Source organism: Podarcis muralis, chromosome 4 (genome assembly GCF_964188315.1).
Source record: "Podarcis muralis chromosome 4, rPodMur119.hap1.1, whole genome shotgun sequence".
NCBI classification, from domain to species: domain Eukaryota; kingdom Metazoa; phylum Chordata; class Lepidosauria; order Squamata; family Lacertidae; genus Podarcis; species Podarcis muralis.
In genome coordinates this window covers 14,167,445-14,186,688 of record NC_135658.1, presented here as the reverse complement: position 1 = coordinate 14,186,688, position 19,244 = coordinate 14,167,445, and the positions used below count along the sequence as shown (strand labels likewise).

Sequence of the window (19,244 nt, the reverse complement as noted above, 5' to 3'; positions counted from 1 at the left end):
CCTTAATTAAAACGCCTGTGTTCCAGACCTTTCTAATTACAGTGCTTTGATTTGGAAACAGATGACAGCTTTCTCTACCTCCCCCAAGAACTGAAGGCAATTTGAAAGAGGGTTAGCTGTTTCATCCTGCTTGCACCTATGGTAAATGGGCTTTGCAGGCTTTTTTTTTATTTAAAAAAATCATTTCTAAAACCTGCAGTACCTCTTTGATCAGACTAGCAATGGGACGAACTAGATGAAATATGTGAGCACAGAATGCCTCCTTCGAAGAACTTCCAAGTCTCTTATAGACTAAGTGTCTCCAACTGTACATACCAAAATTACATCACTCTTGCAGTGGAGATCCTGCTATATAAGAGGTGCATTATAAAAGCACTGTCTTCAGCCAATGGCCTCTAGGACTTAGAATTCTTAGGTGTTCTCCTGCATTAAGCAGCCACCAGCAGCGAACCACATAAGGGATGCTACATATTTGTTTTCTCCTTAACCCTCTATGTTTCTTCCCAGGTCCATTTCCTAGCTGTGAATCTGCTTTGAGAAACTATGAGTGATTTAGGCGAGGTGGAAAAAAAAAACTGCATTGCACACCGCAGTACTCTAGCAAAATGTGTACTTGGGAAGCATGCTTCTAATAATGAGCTTTACAACCCCAAAGCTATTGTTTTGGCAGCGCACTGATAGTCTTTTGATGGATGGGCCCAATAGTTGTGTGCATTGTGCTTACTCAGAATTTGCAAACACAAACCGAGTGTTATTTTTTTTAAAGCAGAGATAACACAGAGGGAGAGGGAGAGAGAGAGAGAGCGCGAGAAAGAAAAAGAGAGAGACTTGGCAGAGAAAGCCTTTTTTGGGTTATACTGAAAGAGCCGATCAGAATTGTAGAAACAGAGATGATATGCAATGCTTCCTGGTCCCTCGTACGTGTTTGTGGCTCTCCTCTTCACTGTTCAGAACAGACTGCTTAGAGGATATTTCTGATTGCAAGCTGGACAATGCAGCAATCAAGCTGGAGAAGCCACCTGGAAGTTTTGCTTGAGATGCTTTCTAACGGGGCTTTGGATCCCTGGCAGAATCACGCCTGCCTTTAAGCGATGTGGAGGAGGACTCGAGTTTCTTCTGCGGGGCCTGTCAGGAAGGGAGGGGGGGCAAAAAACGGCAGCCAGCTCCGTAGATTCAAGCCTGTGCATGCTCCTCTTCTATTTCTTGTAAAAGCCTTGCTGATTTGCTTGAGGATTTCCACGTACTCCTGGAGAGCTTATCGGAATGGATTGTCTGTGCATTGTCACTACTAAGGTAGGAACTGGAAAATGTTGCCGTTTGCTTGTCTTTCATTCCCCGCCTGTGATTAAACAGACGGAAGATGTTCTCAGGCTCAGGTTGCGAGATGAAGTGATAACTAAGCCTGGCTTCAGCCGGTATTCAATTCCCCTGACGTGACTGTTAAGCTCTATCTATGTTCTGATATACCTCCTTTCTAAACAATGTATTAATTGCCTTTAACCAGAAAGAGGCCTGCATAGTGTGTGTGTCTTTGTGTGTTTTAATCTTAGATTTTGCTTGCATCTATTAATAACTCAGGTACTAGAGGACATGCAGAAAAAAATAGCCTCTATGCACACATCACAGCAGATTTTAATGAAAATGAGTTAGCTGCGGTTCACCAGTTGTTGCTTTTTGAAACTCTGAGCATTTCATACACTTTTGCTTCTTTTGCCTTAAAAGCCAATCATGTGAAGTTTTGATAAGGACAGGGTTTCTGATTGGAGAATCCAAGTTTTCATAAGGTTAGTCATGATGGCACAGTAGATCCTCCATATTTAGGGGCAGTATACTCTGGGGCACAAAGCAACACTCAGTTTGCAAGCATCCTGGACGGATCTGGCTGGCTGTTCTTCGCAGCAGAATGTTAGTCTAAAAATGGACATTTGGCCTAACCTGGGCTCTTCTTGATCTTTCTAATATGTTGTAAACCACAAAGGATGAAGGGTGGAATATAAATTTAATTATTATTATTATTAATAATAATAATATATGCATGTTAAATAGGACATTAACCCCTCTCTGTGTGTGCAAAAAAATATTTCATATGGCTCATTGCAGTCATGCTTATGACAGACCCAGCTCCTTTTTAAGTTGGAGGTGAAGCAAGGCAAGGCAAAGCAGAAGGAGAAGCAAGCTGAAGGAGAAGTGGGTATGCAGCCATGCTAATGAATAGAATCGTAGAACTGTAGAGTTGGAAGGGACCCTGAGGGTCATCTAGTCCAACCCCCTGCAGTGGAGGAATCTCAGTGAGCAGAGTCCCCCAAATGGTTCAGAAGAGTGATGCGACCTGACCTGGGTGGCGCTGTGGGTAAAAGCCTCAGCGCCTAGGGCTTGCTGATCGAAAGGTCGGCAGTTCGAATCCCCGCGGCGGGGTGCGCTCCCGTTGCTCGGTCCCAGCGCCTGCCAACCTAGCAGTTCAAAAGCACCCTCGGGTGCAAGTAGATAAATAGGGACCGCTTACCAGGGGGAAGGTAAACGGCGTTTCCGTGTGCTGCGCTGGCTCGCCAGATGCAGCTTTGTCACACTGGCCACGTGACCCGGAAAGTGTCTCCGGACAGCGCTGGCCCTCGGCCTCTTAAGTGAGATGGGCGCACAACCCTAGAGTCTGTCAAGACTGGCCCGTATGGGCAGGGGTACCTTTACCTTTACCTTTATGAGTTGCATCTCATCCTTTCTGCTGTTGTTTCCCCTGTGTTAAATGTTAGATTGTAAACTCATTGGGCCAGGAGCCTGTCCCTTTGTACAATGTGCACACTGATTACATAATACGGAACATAGAAAGGTGCCTTAAACTGGATCAAACTACTGGTCCATCTAGCTCAATGCTGTCTGCACTGAGCGATTAGCGGCTCTCCAGGGTTTCACACAGGAGACATACCCAGGAGACCTACCTCTGGAGAGGCCAGGAACTGATCCTAGCTCCTTCTATGTAGATGATGGACCATTGAGCTACAGCTCTTCCCCAGTCACCATCACGTAATCTGTCCTGACCTTTCGTTGGCCGCCAGTGGGTGATGATGCACAAGCCGCATCCTTGCTGGACACCCCATGTTCAGAAGACACAACAGCCCCAAATCCCACCAACCTGCAAGTTGCTTCCTTTGTTCCAGCCCCGATAGCCAGGATACTAAGATGGGGGCATGCATGGGGAGTTGGAGTAGCTTGCGCAACCAGAGTTCTGCTTGCCGTTCTACCCCTAGCACTAGTAAAGGTAAAGGGACCCCTGACCATTAGGTCCAGTGGCCGACTCTGGGGTTGCGGCGCTCATCTCGCTTTATTGGCCGAGGGAGCCGGCGTACAGCTTCCAGGTCATGTGGCCAGCATGACTAAGCCGCTTCTGGCGAACCAGAGCAGCACACGGAAACGCCGTTTACCTTCCTGCTGGAGCGGTAACTATTTATCTACTTGCACTTTGTGCTTTCGAACTGCTAGGTTGGCAGGAGCAGGGACCGAGCAACAGGAGCGCACCCCGTCATGGGGATTCGAACCGCCGACCTTCTGATCGGCAAGTCCTAGGCTCTGTGGTTTAACCCACAGTGCTACCCGCATCCCCCCAGCACTACACAGTGTCAAAGAGGCAAGTCTTCTTCAAAGCTGAGTAGTGGCTAATCTCTTTTGCAGTGGGAGCTGCTGCAGAGAAGGAAGAACACACACCCACCCAAACTCAGCTGCTTTAGTTATCAGATTATATAATGTACCTTTTTGCACTTGGCAATTTCAGAAATGGAAGGAGTGCAGTGACATTGGTCTCTAAATAGTATGATGGTGCAATTGCGGCCGCCTTTAAGTGACAGATGTAAAGCAGGGAAGGGAAGATGCCAAGAAAGAGATGGTGACATGATAGTAATTGAAAAGCTGGCCCCATGTTGCAGGTTGGAGTATTGGAAAGGCAGAAGGCTGTTGTACTTGGTCACTCACTGAGGTATGCACAGACCCACAAGAATTTTCTTACATTTGCCACTTTGTTGCCGCAGAAGAGGTGACACAAGTCTTGTCAACAAACTCTTGTGGGAGGTAAATGATGGAGAGTTAGCGTCCTCTACCGTCTGTGTACTTTGTTGATTGTGTCTCATTTGTGTGTGGGTTGGTCATTCCTTTCCCCTCCAGCTGCAGTCCTGCATCTTCACTGATTCAGAGAGAGGTGTAGTTACAGGTAGGTAGCCGTGTTGGTCTGCCGTAGTCGAAACAAAATAAAAAAAATCCTTCCAGTAGCACCTTAGAGACCAACTAAGTTTGTTATTAGTTATTTTAGTGCATCTGAAGAAATAACAAACTTAGTTGGCCTCTAAGGTGCTACTGGAAGGGATTTTTTTATTTTGTTCAGAGAGAGGTGGTGTAGCACAGTGGCTAAGAGACTGGGCTCCAGATCAGGAAGTCTATGGTTTGAATATCACCTCTGCCATAAACTCACTATTTATTTATTTTATTTAAGATATTCATACACCACCTCTGAGTGCAAAAAAGCTCCCTCAAGGTGACTCCCGTAAAGCACTAATACAGAATACAATAATATTGCAAATAAGGAAAGAATTAATAAGCCAGAACACAATACAGTGGTACCTCTGGTAAAGAACTTAATTTGTTCTGGAGGTCCGTTCTTAACCTGAAACTGTTTTTAACCTGAGGTACCACTTTGGCTAATGGGGCCTCCCGCTGCCGCCGTTCTCATCCTGAGGTAAAGTTCTCAACCCGAGGTACCACTTCTGGGTTAGCGTGGTCTGTAACCTGAAGTGTTTGTAACCCAAGGTACCACTGTTAACGCAAACATTGAGCCCAGAATTAACACAAATTTAACCAAAGCAAGCTTTAGTAGTTTGTTAAGGGTGCTGAGGGTTGCTAAGAGAGACCGACCAATTCCCTTAACTGAGCTACACTTCCCAGAATGGTTTTACAATCAATCCCTCTTGCTAGGGTTCTCCAGGAATTCTAGTTTTGTAAGGGCAAAAGGAGGTCTCCTAACACTCTTCTCAGAATCCTAAAAAACCTACAGTTCCCAGGATTCCTTGGGTTGTTATTTATTTCACCAGTTTATATGCTGCGTGCACTGTAGGCTCTAAGCAGCATACAGCAAGACAAAAAGGACACAGTAAATATAAAATTAGTTAAAACTAATAATAAAATTGGCAATATTACCTGCTGCAATAAGATCTTCATTGGCGCTGCAAGTTCCGCAGTGGTTTCAACTTGAACATGTTTGTAAAGTGCTTTGAGCACTTGAAAGCCCTATACAGTGGTACTTCGGGTTAAGAACTTAATTCATTCTGGAGGTCCGTTCTTAACCTGAAACTGTTCTTAACCTGAGGCACCACTTTAGCTAATGGGGTCTCCCACTGCCACTGCGCCGCCATGGGCACAATTTCTGTTCTCATCCTGAAGCAAAGTTCTTAACCCGAGATCCTATTTCTGGGTTAGCGGAGTCCGTAACCTGAAGCGTCTGTAACCCGTGGTACCACTGTACAGATATTAAGAATAATTGTTTTGTTACCTTAATGAGAAGCGACTCGCCGAGGAGGGTGTAGCTGCTAGGCTACCTTCCCAGCAGGTGGGGTGCTGTTGCTCCAACATCTGAAGGGCACCTGGTTGGTTGTGCTGAGCTGGGTGGACCAATGGCATGACTCAGCATATGGCAGCTTTCTGATTGATGGTGACAGACCTATCCTCCATACGTATGAAAAGCTAAGGACCCAAAGTGGCGCAATATTATTCATGCAATTGGCAATTGCATGAAAGATTTTTTAAAAGTAGATTGCAAGTGGGGGCCCCAATCTGCATTGCCTCCGCTCCAAGGTGTTGGATAGGGGATTTAACCCTGCAATCCAAATGCAAATGGGGAGGGGGGAGGGACTGTACCTGTTACCTGCAGTGGGGGGAAAGCTCACATTGAAGTCAATGAGAGCTCCCTATCCTGTACAGTGTGTTTAGTAGGCTCTGGGGACCTGATCAGGACTAAAGGATGAAGGACCACTTACTCCTGTGTAAGGTCTCCTGTGCCTGCAATTTACTTTGAAAAATATATTCACAAGGCTGTTAGTTGCACGAATGGCATCTTGTCTAGTTTGGCCCAAACTGGTGGCCACCACCACACTTTTGGAGCGGTGAATTCCCCATGTCAGTTATGCAATTAGGAATCTATGCCCTGAACTTACTGCCAAAGGATGAAGATTCAGAACTAGTAACTGGCAAGGCACTTAGGGAGCAATCCCATAGCAAGCTCTGCTGGGATGAGTGGGTTAGGATCCAGTGGTTCTCCAGCTGAGCTGAGAGTTTCTCAGTGCAGATGGGCTATGCTGGCTTGCCTTTGGATGACCCAACTGGATGTGCCGAGACTGCTGCATCTTAAGCCTGCATAAGCCCCAGAAAGGGTGTGTTCTGGGGGCAGGACCAGAGAAGGGGAACTTAGGCTGGATCATATGCCCATTCAGTTTGGTCATGTGACCTGGCAACCTAGTGTAAGTTAAGCTGCCCCAAAGGGTGGTGTAACTCAAACGCTATTCATTGGCCAGGCTTAGCCTGGCTCAGCCAGCAGTAGCCCCGCTGCTGAACCAAATTTGGATCTGGTGTAACTTTATATCAGTTGAGCTTAGGCTGGCTGGCTTTATCCCAAATTCTTGTACATAGGATTGCTTCCCAAGTTTTAAAAATCTTGTTGGCACCTGTCTGTTTTGGGAGACAATGGAAGAGTGCACCCTTGGGCATGAAGTCAAACCGCTGGATAGTTACAACACCTGCAATAGAGATACATGTTTATTGCAGGTGGGGCAGATGAAGGTGTCTTGCTGCTACAGTTACTAAAGAGGTCATTGGGATAGCTCCATTGTGGCTGCCTCCAATGTTGGAGGTAGTATACCTCTGAATACCCATCGCTGAGTCTCACAAGTGGGGGGAGGACTATTGTGCTCATGTGGGATCTGATTGCTTGCTGTGAGAACTGAGGACTGGACTGCCCATGGGATGAGTGAGCAATTTGATCCAGTTTTGCACATAAAGACAAACCAAAACCCAGCCATCCTTTGAAGTTCAGCATCCTCTGAATTTTGCAATGCAGTTCTCCAGCCAAGTAATGTGTGCAAGAATGCATATACAGAGGTTAAAGTATCCATAGAAATGCTGAAATTAGTGACTATAACATTAAAAAATGCATTACTTTAGGGGAAGCTGGTTTGCAAAAATGCAAAGGCTGTAAATATGTGCATGTTAGGAGAACTTTGCATTAAATGCTGGTGAATTTTCACTAGGACTTCTTCATTTAATCGTAAGCTGAGGTGGAAATGTGTGGAATTTCTTCTCTCTTTCTTTTTTCTTCTCCCCCTAATGCCTCAACAAATGAAATGGATTTGTAAAAATGTTACATGAAAAAAAAAAAAAAGATGCGAGGCACTACACTTCTGTAAAACAAGAAAATCCTTAATAAAATATTTTTTTTTAAAAAAAGGAGAGAAATCTAAACTGACAGATTTGCTGGATGGACCTTTAGCCTCATCGAACAGGGCTCTTCTCCTATTCTTATGGCACTTGGGAGAATTGAGTTCAGTGTTAGAATATCCAATGCAATGATTACACAGCTGTATATGGCTGTACCTAGCATATGTTGGGGAGAATGTGGCAGTTCCTGTGTCACTGGAGCAACCCACTGGAGCAGTCTTAACATGAGTATGGGATGTCAGTACTTGTACCCATTAATTATGCATTCAGCTCAGAGGTCAATCAGTAAACAACTGCTATGGGCATGTGAGAGTAAATCCAAATTCCTCTGAAGATGATGATGGTGGTAGCGGCAGCAAAATGTTCAGGTTCAAGTCATTCTGTGCAGTGGAATTCATCTTTGCAATATAAATGAAGTAAGTGCCAGGGACAGCTCCATTTTTGCATTGATGTACTTTCTAGAACCTTAAAATTCATGCTCAGGAGCCGCAGATGCTCTTCGCCTGGAGCATCTGAGATTGAGATCAACGTCCTTGGCGTCAGAGAAGTAAGCAACATCTGTTATGTTTGCAAATGTTAGATGTATGTGTACTAGGCTGGGCCTGAATTCTATAAAGCTCTGAAGTAAGTGACGTGCGCTGCTCATTCACATCCCCCCCCCCAAACTTTGTACAAATAAATTAGCATTGGGTATTGCAGCTAAGATTTAGCTGTTTCCAGTTGTATTTAAAGTGTGTATGTGTGTGGTTAGTTTAGTTTAGTTTATTAACTGCATTTATTGCTGCAGTTTAGACTTTAGGGGAAGAGTAATAAGAGAAAAGGGATTCCTTAGGTTGAGTTCTATCCGTGTAAGTAAATTATTGATTATTGCATCTTCATTATTTATATAGCACAGAAAACGTTGATACTAAGTTCTGCGTGCAAAACTGAAACAACCAGCCATGCTGGAAAACTCACAATCTACTTGATGTGAGCCAAGAAGCAGAAGAAATGGTGGAACAATCATGTGACAAAGGAATTTAAAATATTTAGCATTCATATGGAACAGGGAACATGACGTAGTGCCTTTTAGAGGTCGTTGGACTCCACTTCCCATCAGCCCCAGCCATCGCGACAAATGGTCAGAGGTGATGGGAGTGGCAGTCCAGCATTTGGAGGCCACCCTGATATAGAACTTCCTAATGTTCAAAGGATCACATGCATAATCTATCTTTATATACTGCTGTCAGTGTACATGGCATTCTACAAAGTATGACAGGTCCCCGTTCCAAGGGCCTTAAAGTCTAAAATAGACACAACATGGGAAGGGAAGGGGTAGGAGGAGGCATAGGCAGGCAGCAGGGGAACGTGTTGTTGTTGTTTTAATTCCACCTACTTTGCTAAGTAGGGGGACGCGGGTGGCGCTGTGGGTAAAAGCCTCAGTGCCTAGGGCCTGCCGATCGAAAGGTCGGCGGTTCGAATCCCCGGGGCAGGGTGCACTCCCATTGCTCGGTCCCAGCGCCTGCCAACCTAGCAGTTCGAAAGCACCCCCGGGTGCAAGTAGATAAATAGGGACTGCTTACTAGCGGGAAGGTAAACGGCGTTTCCGTGTGCAGCTCTGGCTTGCCAGAGCAACGATGTCACGCTGGCCACGTGACCCGGAAGTGTCTCCGGACAGCGCTGGCCCCCGGCCTCTTGAGTGAGATGGGCGCACAACCCTAGCGTCTGGCAAGACTGGCCCGTACGGGCAGGGGTACCTTTACCTTTACCTTTTACTTTGCTAAGTTGTGTATTTATTACCTACCCTTCACCCAAAGGTCTCAGGGTGAGTCAAAGCATTAAAACATGGTGTTAAAAACAATTTAAAATAACTGTCAAGCACAGAAATAAGGTGAGTCCTAAAAACATAGAGTGCTGAGAGCCAGGGTAAAAAAAGTGCACCTTCAGCATTCTGCAGAAGCTGTATAACGAGGGTTCCAGATGTACCTCTGTGGAGAGGGAATTCCATAGCTTAGGGGCTGCAAAAGAGAATGTCCTCTATTCGGCCGCCACCCCTGGGGCTCCAAGGGCGGTGGAATGGACCAAGAGGACCCCCTCTGCTGATCTCAGCACCTGAGGATCTGTAGAGAAGGAGGCAGCCTTTCAGATATTTGGGGCCTGGGTCATTTAGGGCTTTGAACACTAGTGGGAGGACTTTGAATTGAGTCCGGAAACAAACTGGCAACCAGTGCCGCTGTTTTAAAACAGGGTTTGTTATATGGGATCTGAATGGAACCCCAACCAGTAATCTGGCTGCTGCGTTTTGGACCAACTGAAGTTGGTCACGGTCAGCATTATACTAATCCAGTCTGGAAGCTAACAGAACACGGAGTACAAGGTGTTATACCTGCTTTGGACCAGAGTGATGATTCGAAGTTGGAGATTATATGTGGAAGGGTTGTCGTCAGGTCTGGTGCCCGATTATGGGAGGCCCCCAGCAAAGTATTCTCTGAGCTCCCCAACTGAGGTGTTGTGGAATGGCAGGGACGCCAGGGCTGTCAAGATGAGGAGGACCCAGAGAAGGGCACCATCAGCTACTGAGGGCCCTCAGGACTCAAGTCAGGAGACCTCAGTGCTCCTGTGGAACATGAGGATGCTCCAGATGGGCTGGGGGACTAGGGCCAGCAGGCGAGCAGGAAGACAGCATGGAATATATAACTGAAGTGGGCACCATACTCTTTCTCCCAAAAGCCTCTGGATTCAAACACAGTGTTTGTACTTTGGTGGGCAGCAGATGCATTTCTGTGTGTGTTTGAGGGGCTACTCAGTTTTTCCTTTCAGCAACAGGGCATTAAAATGAAAATGGAAATCCTGACTTCTCCCAGTGTGCGCCCTTCTAGAGCTTGTGGACCCTGGCTAATAATAATAATAATAATAATAATAATAATAATAATAATAATAATAATAATTTATTTGTACCCCGCCCATCTGGCTGGGTTTCCCCAGCCACTCTGGGCGGCTTCCACAGAGACCAAAAATACACTAAAATGCCACACATTAAAAACTTCCCTGAACAGGGCTGCCTTAAGATGTCTTCTGAATGTCAGGTAGTTGTTTATTTGACATCTGATGGGAGGGCGTTCTACAGGGCGGGCGCCACTACCAAGAAGGCCCTCTGCCTGGTTCCCTGTAGCTTTGCTTCTCGCAATGAGGGAACCGCCAGAAGGCCCTCGGCGCTGGACCTCAGAGTCTGGGCAGAACGATGGGGGTGGAGACGCTCCTTCAGGTATACTGGGCCGAGGCCGTTTAAGGCTTTAAAGGTCAACACCAACACTTTGAATTGTGCTCGGAAACGTAAATCATGGTAAGAGCAGATGCATTGCACACAAATACAAAAGGAAAAAAACAACACAGCACAGTATATCTGGAAGAGACCTAAATCAGATAAGTAGAGTACTTTTATACCAAAACAAGAACCGCAAGTCCCATAAGGTTTCCATTTGGGGGAAGTTCTGCAACATCCATGTCAAGAATTCCTGAGAGTTGAACCCTTTCAGTTTATTATCCCCAGTGGCGTAGCGTGGGGGGTGCAGGGGGTGCCGGCCGCACCGGGCGCAACATCTGGGGTTAGGGCAAATCCACGGGTTAGGGGGCGCAAATCCACAGGTTAGGGGGCGCAAATCCATGGGTTAGGGGGCACAAATTACTTGCCTTGCCCCGGGTGCTGACAACCCACGCTACGCCGCTGATTATCCCAGTTCACAAATTCAAGGAAGTACTTGGGTCTTAGCTTTAAGTGCAGTCGCTGCCGACATGCTATCTGCCAAATGATTTCACCAGCTTCCAATTTGATCCCTGAACCTGGCATGTTTTAGCACATTAACCCCACAGTCCCCAAACAAGCCTACATGCAATATCTGCAGATTAATTAAAAGGAGTCCGTTTCCTTCATAAAGTTTTTCGATTTTTAATGAGCTTCATCAAATGAAGGAGATGAGAGTGAGGAGTTCAAAATTCAATTATAAAAAGGACCACTGTGATAAGAGAGTTAAATCAGGCAGAAGGTTCGCAATTACACGTGAGCAATCCCATTAGGGTTCAGAGTACACATGCAAGGCCAGTGCCTCAGCTGCTATATGTTGGCATAGCTCTATGAAGCTGTGGGAGCTTTGCTGATTTCCACAGTAGTATAGATAATATTGCACTGGAGAACATAAACAGTATTTAGTATCATATATCATCTCCATTCCTTAGCAGCAAAAGATGTTCAAGTGCGGTCAAAATACATCTTCTGACTTCCTCTATTCTGAAACAGCAAATAATTGTTTTTGGAATGACCATATGTTTTCCATGTAGAAGGTCTCAAGTTCTGTCCTGACATCTCCTGGTATAGGGCTGGTAAAGATCCCTGTTTGAAACCCTGGAAAGCCCTTGCCAGTCAGTGCAGAGTAGATAAACCAATGCTCTCAGTCCATATAATGCAGCTTTCTAGGTTTAGCCTTGTAGCACCTTAAAGACCATTTGATTTATTATGGCATTAGCTTTTGTGGGCTAGAGTCCACTTCATCAGATGCTTGGTGGTTACCTACTTCATCATTTGACAAAACCTGGTACCTTTCATGATGACAATTTACAGAATGGACTCTACAGAATGGAAAACTTGTGCTCTTTTACACCTACATGCACCTTAAAGACTAATTCAAGGTGTCAAAAGACTCTGTTTTGTTTTTGTGGCAACAGACTAACAAGACTACCTTTCTAAAAATTGCCTCCATCCTGAGATCCTTGTGGCCAGCTTATCATTGATGCCCCAGAAACCTACATGGATTCATTCTGTGTGTTTTGACTGATAAATGCAGAGTAAATATGGATTCTTATGGCCACATATTCCTCAGAAAATTGATGTGGACAATTCATTCATGGTAGAAATGTACATGCAAACTGTGTTGCTGAATTGTTCAAAAAGCTGCCATTCATGACATGATATCATGCAGGCACCTGGAATAACCCTAGTATCTGAGCATAACATAAACAGCAATCCTATTCATGCTTCTTTGGGAGTAATTGAGCTCATTGGGGGATACTTCTAAGAAAGAATGTGCAAGAGAGGTTTTTTTGGGTGTGTGTGTGTGTAAAATTGAATGTAATCTGCACAGTTATTGCTTAAAGCATACGGCATGATGGTTCAGTCCACTGGGGAAATCAATTATCTGTAGTCTCTGAGCACTTCAGGACATGACTCTCACCAAATCTCCTCTTCTCTCAATTTTCATGCCATGGTACTTGGGCTGCTGTTCAGAACATGTTCCTAGGACCACCACTTCCTTTCGTGGTTGTTGCTCAACCATATTCAATGGTTAATGGCCATATTCAATAAATATAGCATGTATTGCTATCTTCTTACTCTGCACTGGATAAAAGGTAAAGGTAAAGGTACCCCTGCCCGTACGGGCCAGTCTTGACAGACTCTAGGGTTGTGCGCCCATCTCACTCAAGAGGCCGGGGGCCAGCGCTGTCCAGAGACACTTCCGGGTCATGTGGCCAGTGTGACAAAGCTGCATCTGGCGAGCCAGCACAGCACACGGAAACACCGTTTACCTTCCCGCTAGTAAGCGGTCCCTATTTATCTACTTGCACCTGGGGGTGCTTTCGAACTGCTAGGTTGGCAGGCGCTGGGACTGAGCAACGGGAGCGCACCCCGCTGCGGGGATTCGAACCGCCGACCTTTCGATCGGCAAGCCCCAGGCGCTGAGGCTTTTACCCACAGCGCCACCCGCGTCCCTTCTGCACTGGATAGAGGTTCCCAATTAGCTAAGTACTGCAACCCCACTGTTTTTCAAGTCAAGCCACGGACCCCCTACTTTTGAAATTTTTGATATCTCTATGGTAGTTTTTGCTATGTGAATGGTGCCACACACCACTAATTGGGAACTACAGAGGTAGAGTATTTCACTCTGGGTCCCATAGCTACCCCATGTCTATCCCCTTTCCATTGTGTACGCATTGAACATACCATTTTTGCTTCCTTAATTTGCCCCACTTCTAGCAACTTCAACATATGATATGAAGTGGACCCCCTGCAACCACAGTCACTGAAGACAACCACTGTTTGCCTGCCATTGTCACCACATCCAGGACCACGGACAGCTCTCATAGCTGTTCCTCATGTTGCCACCAAGTCTTAGGGTGGAGCCACACAACACATTGAAGTCCATGATTCCAACCCACCCACCCCAGCTAATTCTGGAGCTTGAAGTAGAAGGTTTTCCTGTTGTGGCATACAGAATGTGCAACTAAATGCCCCAGCAAATTTGGTTGTCCGCATTCACTTTACAGCCAGGCCATTGCTGTCTTAAGATGCTTCTTTTATGACCTGCTTTTAATTTATCTGCTGTGGAGGATTTCCCTTGTTTTAGCCTTGACTCTGTTCAGTATTCATTTTAATGTTTTAACTGCTGCTTTTATGTGAGGTAAGGGGTTGCTTTGTATTACTTAATTAAAACTATTGTTTTAATGGCCCCCCCCCCCAAAAAAAAACTTTGTTAGGTAATACTCCCTAGAGTATTTCTGATAGAATATAAGTACAGGAATAAATGGCTAAGTCTGGCATTTTCTGCTAAAAGTCATTCCCCCAAAGGAGCTTCCCCCTTAACCATTTAGCAGAAAAGATACCGTATTTTTCCATGAATAAGATGCCCCCATGTATAAGACGGCCCCTATTTTTTTGTGCCCTGAAGTTAGAAATAAATGCTTTAAATACCTGAGATTGCTAAAATTGTTGAGCTTTCTTGGGGAATTTGCCCAAATTCGCCGCCGCTGAAGGACGCAGGCAGGCAGGCAAGGCAGGGTGGATAGGCAAGTGAGTGATTGACAGTTAGCAAAAGGTAGCAGGACGAACAGCTAAAGCACTGGACAGTATTTTTATGCGTACAAGACATCCCCGTGTATAAGATGAGTCCCTATTTTGGACTAAAAAGCTAAGCAAAAAACATTGTCTTGTACGCGAAAAAATACGGTACATGTACGCATATTTTTTTTCCTAGTGCTGTTGAAGCAGCTGGGGGTTGGTTGGGGAAATGGTATGAAATGAAAAGCTTAAGAAATTCCTCTCTCTCAGTACCAGTCTTTCAGATTACAGCTTCAGCAGCTACACACACACACACACACACACACACACACACAACCAACCCAGAAGAACCGTGGAATTGACCCTAGGTACTTCAGTCTCATGGGACGCGGGTGGCGCTGTGGGTTAAACCACAGAGCCTAGGACTTGCCGATCAGAAGGTCGGCGGTTCGAATCCCCGCAACGGGGTGAGCTCCCGTTTCTCGGTCCCTGCTCCTGCCAACCTAGCAGTTTGAAAGCACGTCAAAGTGCAAGTAGATAAATAGGTACCACTCCGGCGGGAAGGTAAACGGTGTTTCTGTGTGCTGCTCTGGTTCGCCAGAAGCGGCTTAGTCATGCTGGCCACATGACCAGGAAGCTGTACGCTGGCTCCCTCGGCTAATAAAGCGAAATGAGCGCCTGACTCCAGAGTCAGCCACGAATCAACCTAATGGTCAGTGGTCCCTTTACCTTTTACTTCAGTCTCATATACACACTTTTGCACCTGAGCCATAAATTGTGGCACACTGTCAAAAACCAGAGCTATGTCTCTGACTCGCCTTTCTCCTTTTGTTTAGTAAAACTGCCATGTGTCCCAGTGATAGTCTTCAGTTCTCCAGCCCAGTCATTGGGGACCTCTCCTGTCACTGTCTAGTTCTGCTCGCAGAACTGTTAAGAGTTCACACCTATCGACTCAAAATTCACAGTGAAATTGTTCTAAAGCAGTGGGTTATCAAGTGCCCTGTGAAGCGTTTGCACACAAATTAGATATCAGGAGAGAGGGATAGTAGAAGATAAATTAAGTCAGTCCTCCAAGGCCAAAATGGTGGTAAAAATCTAGATAGTTAAACCCCATGACTAATTCCTCCTTGAAGAAACTAGCATGTAAACAGCATAGAAATTAAGAAATCAGTGTGGAGGTTAGTGTGAGACTAAACTCAGCATTTGTTATGTAAAAGTATACCCAGAAGAAAATCTAGAGAATCTAGTCTGCTCTTTTAATACTTAACACGACTGTTTGCATCACTTTTTCTGTTTACACCAGAGATGGCAAGTGTGATATATTACAAACAAGGCAGCAATGAATATTCTCCAGTTTAAATGTTCACATGAAGCTAGCATATTTGATGCAGCCAAATTACTTAAGGTAAAAGTACTCAATTGGTCAACCATCTGCATTGTTTAAAGGTCATTCAGTCATTTTTCTCCCTCTCTGGCTGCTTCATCTGTTCGGTGCCATTTTCTTCCTTCTTTGCTCTCATTATATTTAGCTTCGTTTGCCCACACTTCTGTTAAATCCCATTGGCTGTGGTGACTCACATGACACCATCACATATTTTATGTGAGAAGCCAAGTTACAGGGAACTAGGCAGAGGGCCTTCTCGGTGGTGGTGCCTGCCCTATAGAATGCCCTCCCACCAGATGTCAAAGAAATAGACAACTACCAGACTTTTAGAAGACATCTGAAGGCAGCCCTGTTTAGGGAAGCTTTTAATGTTTAACAGAACACTGTATTTTAATATTTTGTTGGAAGCCACCCAGAGTGGCTGGGTATTAATAATAATAATAATAATAATAATAATAATAATAATAATAATTGTTTAGCGATGCTGTTGACGGAATCAACTAGGTTAAGAGGCAGTGGGGGCAAATGAGGCCATCAGCAGTGAGAGTAAAATGAAGGAAAATAGCACCAAAAAGAAGAAGTATCAAACAATATAAATTTGTTCAAAAGTATCAAACAATACGTATTTGTACATTTGTACTGTGGATCAGTGAAGCTGGGAGGTGTTGGGTTTTTTTGCAGATCAGTGACACTGCTTTGAGATGAAACAGAAAAAAGGAAGTTTGGCTAACTCCAATTTTACACCTTTCCTTACCAATCTTTACATTTTGGTACAATTGTAACAGTTAGGTTTATGGAACTTATGGCTCAACTCTTACAACAAAAGTTCCAAAATTATTTACAAGAAGATTTTTTAAACAACAAACAAACAAACAAACAAACAAACAAACAAACAAACAAACAAACGCAGAAATAAACTGCATAAGCATATTAAAAACTTAGTCAAAGTAAGCCATTTGGTGCTGCCCAAATGGCCACTAAATAAATGTAAAGGTTTGCCTGGTGCTGAAACAATGACAAAGTTGGCCCCTGGCAGGTCTCTTTGGGGAGAGCATTCCATGGATGGCGAACTACTACACAAAAGGCCCGTTCTCTCATTGCCTTCGCCCACATCTCCACTGGAAGTGGCAGACAGAGAGGGGCCTCCTCAGATTATGATCTCTACATCTGGGCAGTGGCCCTTTAGATATAGTTCATTAATTTAGCCAGCTAATTTGCTGCTTTGGGAGTTTGCAAAATATGAATGCAGACTTTTGAAACCCTTTATGTGTTTTCCAGGGATATTTTTGTGTGTGTCAAGAAACCTCATGAAAATCATGTGCATTGCCTATACATATTGCAAGTGGAACAGGTTGTAATTATATCTTGTCAAAAGCCCCTCTTTCCTGCTCTTCTTTATTCCTGTAAAAATATGGTAATTGCCCCTTTCCCCCTTGTAGTTAATTTTAAATTTCTGGAAGAATTAAGCCTGTTAAATCTCATCATTCTCTCCCCCCCCACCCCCTGTTGGTCTCTATGGTAGCAGCAAGAATAGAATTACTTTGATCTCCATTTCTAAGTGACATCTCGTTCCTTCCAAGCATTGACCTTGTTTAGTGCGAACGAAATTTCCGATAAAACTCCATTAACTTATCATTCGTTGATCTCAGAGAAACGTCTTTAGGGGAGCAGCTTTAGCTCTGAAAGACAAAAGGTGATTTGTTTTAGAAAATCAATGAAAAGCGCCATAAACTAAGGGAGAAAATATGCAATTAACTGCTCGGTCAGACCCCATTAGGGCTTTAATACTGCTTAGCGCTGGAGTGCTGCATCTTACAAGTTGGAAAATGAGAAAGCAGCACATGAAGACTCAGAGGTCTGCTCCTGCATTTAAAAGGATCCGACCGCCATCATTGGTGTGCAGAGAGAAGGGTGTTTGTGTCTCCAGTTTCACATAACATAGTGTGGCAGGATGCAGCCAGGCTTTCTAGCGCATGATGACGTGGTCCTTTAAACTTCACGCAACTCCAGATTAGGGTGGCCAGATTGTAAAATGGGTTGCATTGCAAGCTTATTCGCTGTACACTGCTTTGATTTTAAATTCATTCATTCATACATACATACAAGCTCTTATCCCATTAAATCTGCCACTGAATTGACAGAACTACCCAATACACAATTTCAAACACAATATGCAAACTGAAGCAAAGCCATTCCTCAAAATCCACCTTTTCTATAAATTTTCAGTGCAGTTCTCCTGCCACGTAATGTGTTCAGAAATTAATATTTTAGGGTAATGTGTGCATTTAAAAACCATGATAAATGTGTATACTGTATTGGGGAAAATTGCATAAAACAGGGGTATATTATGAGAAAGTCTCATTAAAATGCTGATGAGTTTTCATGACTGACTTCTTTTTAAAAAAATGCAAAATAATGTAGAAATGCAGAGAACTTTTCAGGTTCCTCCCCTGGATGTTTTGGGTACACATCTGGGGCCTTGCTGCCTTTAGCAAGCATGGGGAGAAGTGAAGGCAAAGACTAGGAGCAGGTGGGAAGCAGAAAAGACTCCCAATTCAGTGATGAATTTAAAGGTACATGGGAATCTCCAAGTTCCAGCCTGACAAACCTAGTGGTCACCTTTAAATCCAGCAAAGTATGGAGCATCCATTCAAAATGATTACTGCAGTGATGAATTTAATGCAATGTAATACACTCTAAAGCTCTGCATAGATTTCTGGAGTGAATCAAACACTGAACTCAGTGGGGACCAAATGGATATGAATGGGAATAAGAAAATTGGAATAGCCTGCTTGGCCAGACCAGTGCTCCCTCTAGTCCAGCACCCTGGTCTCAAAGTGGCCAGCCAGATGCCTCTGGGAAACCCGCAAGCAGATCCCAAGCACAAGAGCCCTCTACCAGAAACTGGTATTCAGAAGCAGACTGCCTCTGACTATTGAGGCAGAGTACAGTCATACCTCGTTACGTTTGCTTCAGGTTAAATCTTTCCAGGTTACGTCCCGCAGCAACCCGGAAGTACCGGAAAGGGTTACTTCCGGGTTTCACCACTTGCGCATGCGCAGATGCTCAAAATGATGTCACGCGCATGCGCAGAAGCGGTGAATCACGACCCGCACATGTGCCATCGCACAGGCGCAGGTTGCGTTCTGCTCATGTTGCGAACGGGGCTCCGGAACGGATCCCGTTCACAACCAGAGGTACCACTGTATAGTCATTGTAGCTAGTAGCCCTCTCCTCCGTGAATATGTCTAATCCTCTCTAAAGGCCATCCAACTTAGTGGCTATCACTACCTCCTGGGAGAGTAAATCCCATATTTCTACTATGTGCTGTGTGAAGAAGTTTTTTCATTTATCTGATTTAAATCATCCTGCATTCAGTTTTATTGGATGTTGATGAGTTCTAGCATAATGAGAGGCAGATAAGAACTTTTCTCTTTCTCCATGCCATGAATAATTTTACGGACTTTGATCATGTTGCCTCTTACACACCTTTTCTCTGAGTGAAAAAGTCTGTCTTTCTTAGAGTTTATGAATGGGGAGGCAGTCAGTGTTAATGACTTCTGATGGTAGTGGCAGCAGTAGTAAGTTGGG

The 19,244-nt window shown here is 44.7% G+C and overlaps 1 protein-coding gene across 14 annotated transcripts in view; it reads left to right on the top strand.

The window, feature by feature from the left end:
- Window positions 1–19,244, top strand: part of DLG2 (discs large MAGUK scaffold protein 2) — a 901,719-nt gene that overhangs the window by 171,755 nt on the left and 710,720 nt on the right. For 3 of the 14 annotated variants that reach the window (XM_028725986.2, XM_077926965.1, XM_028725984.2), the window contains exon 1: window positions 843–1,293. The exons of the other annotated variants lie outside the window; for them this stretch is intronic. In XM_028725986.2, the coding sequence (XP_028581819.1) occupies window positions 1,264–1,293 (30 nt within the window). In that variant the 5' untranslated portion in view covers window positions 843–1,263. Of the gene's footprint in view, window positions 1–842; window positions 1,294–19,244 lie in introns of those variants that run through there. 14 annotated transcript variants of the gene reach the window in all.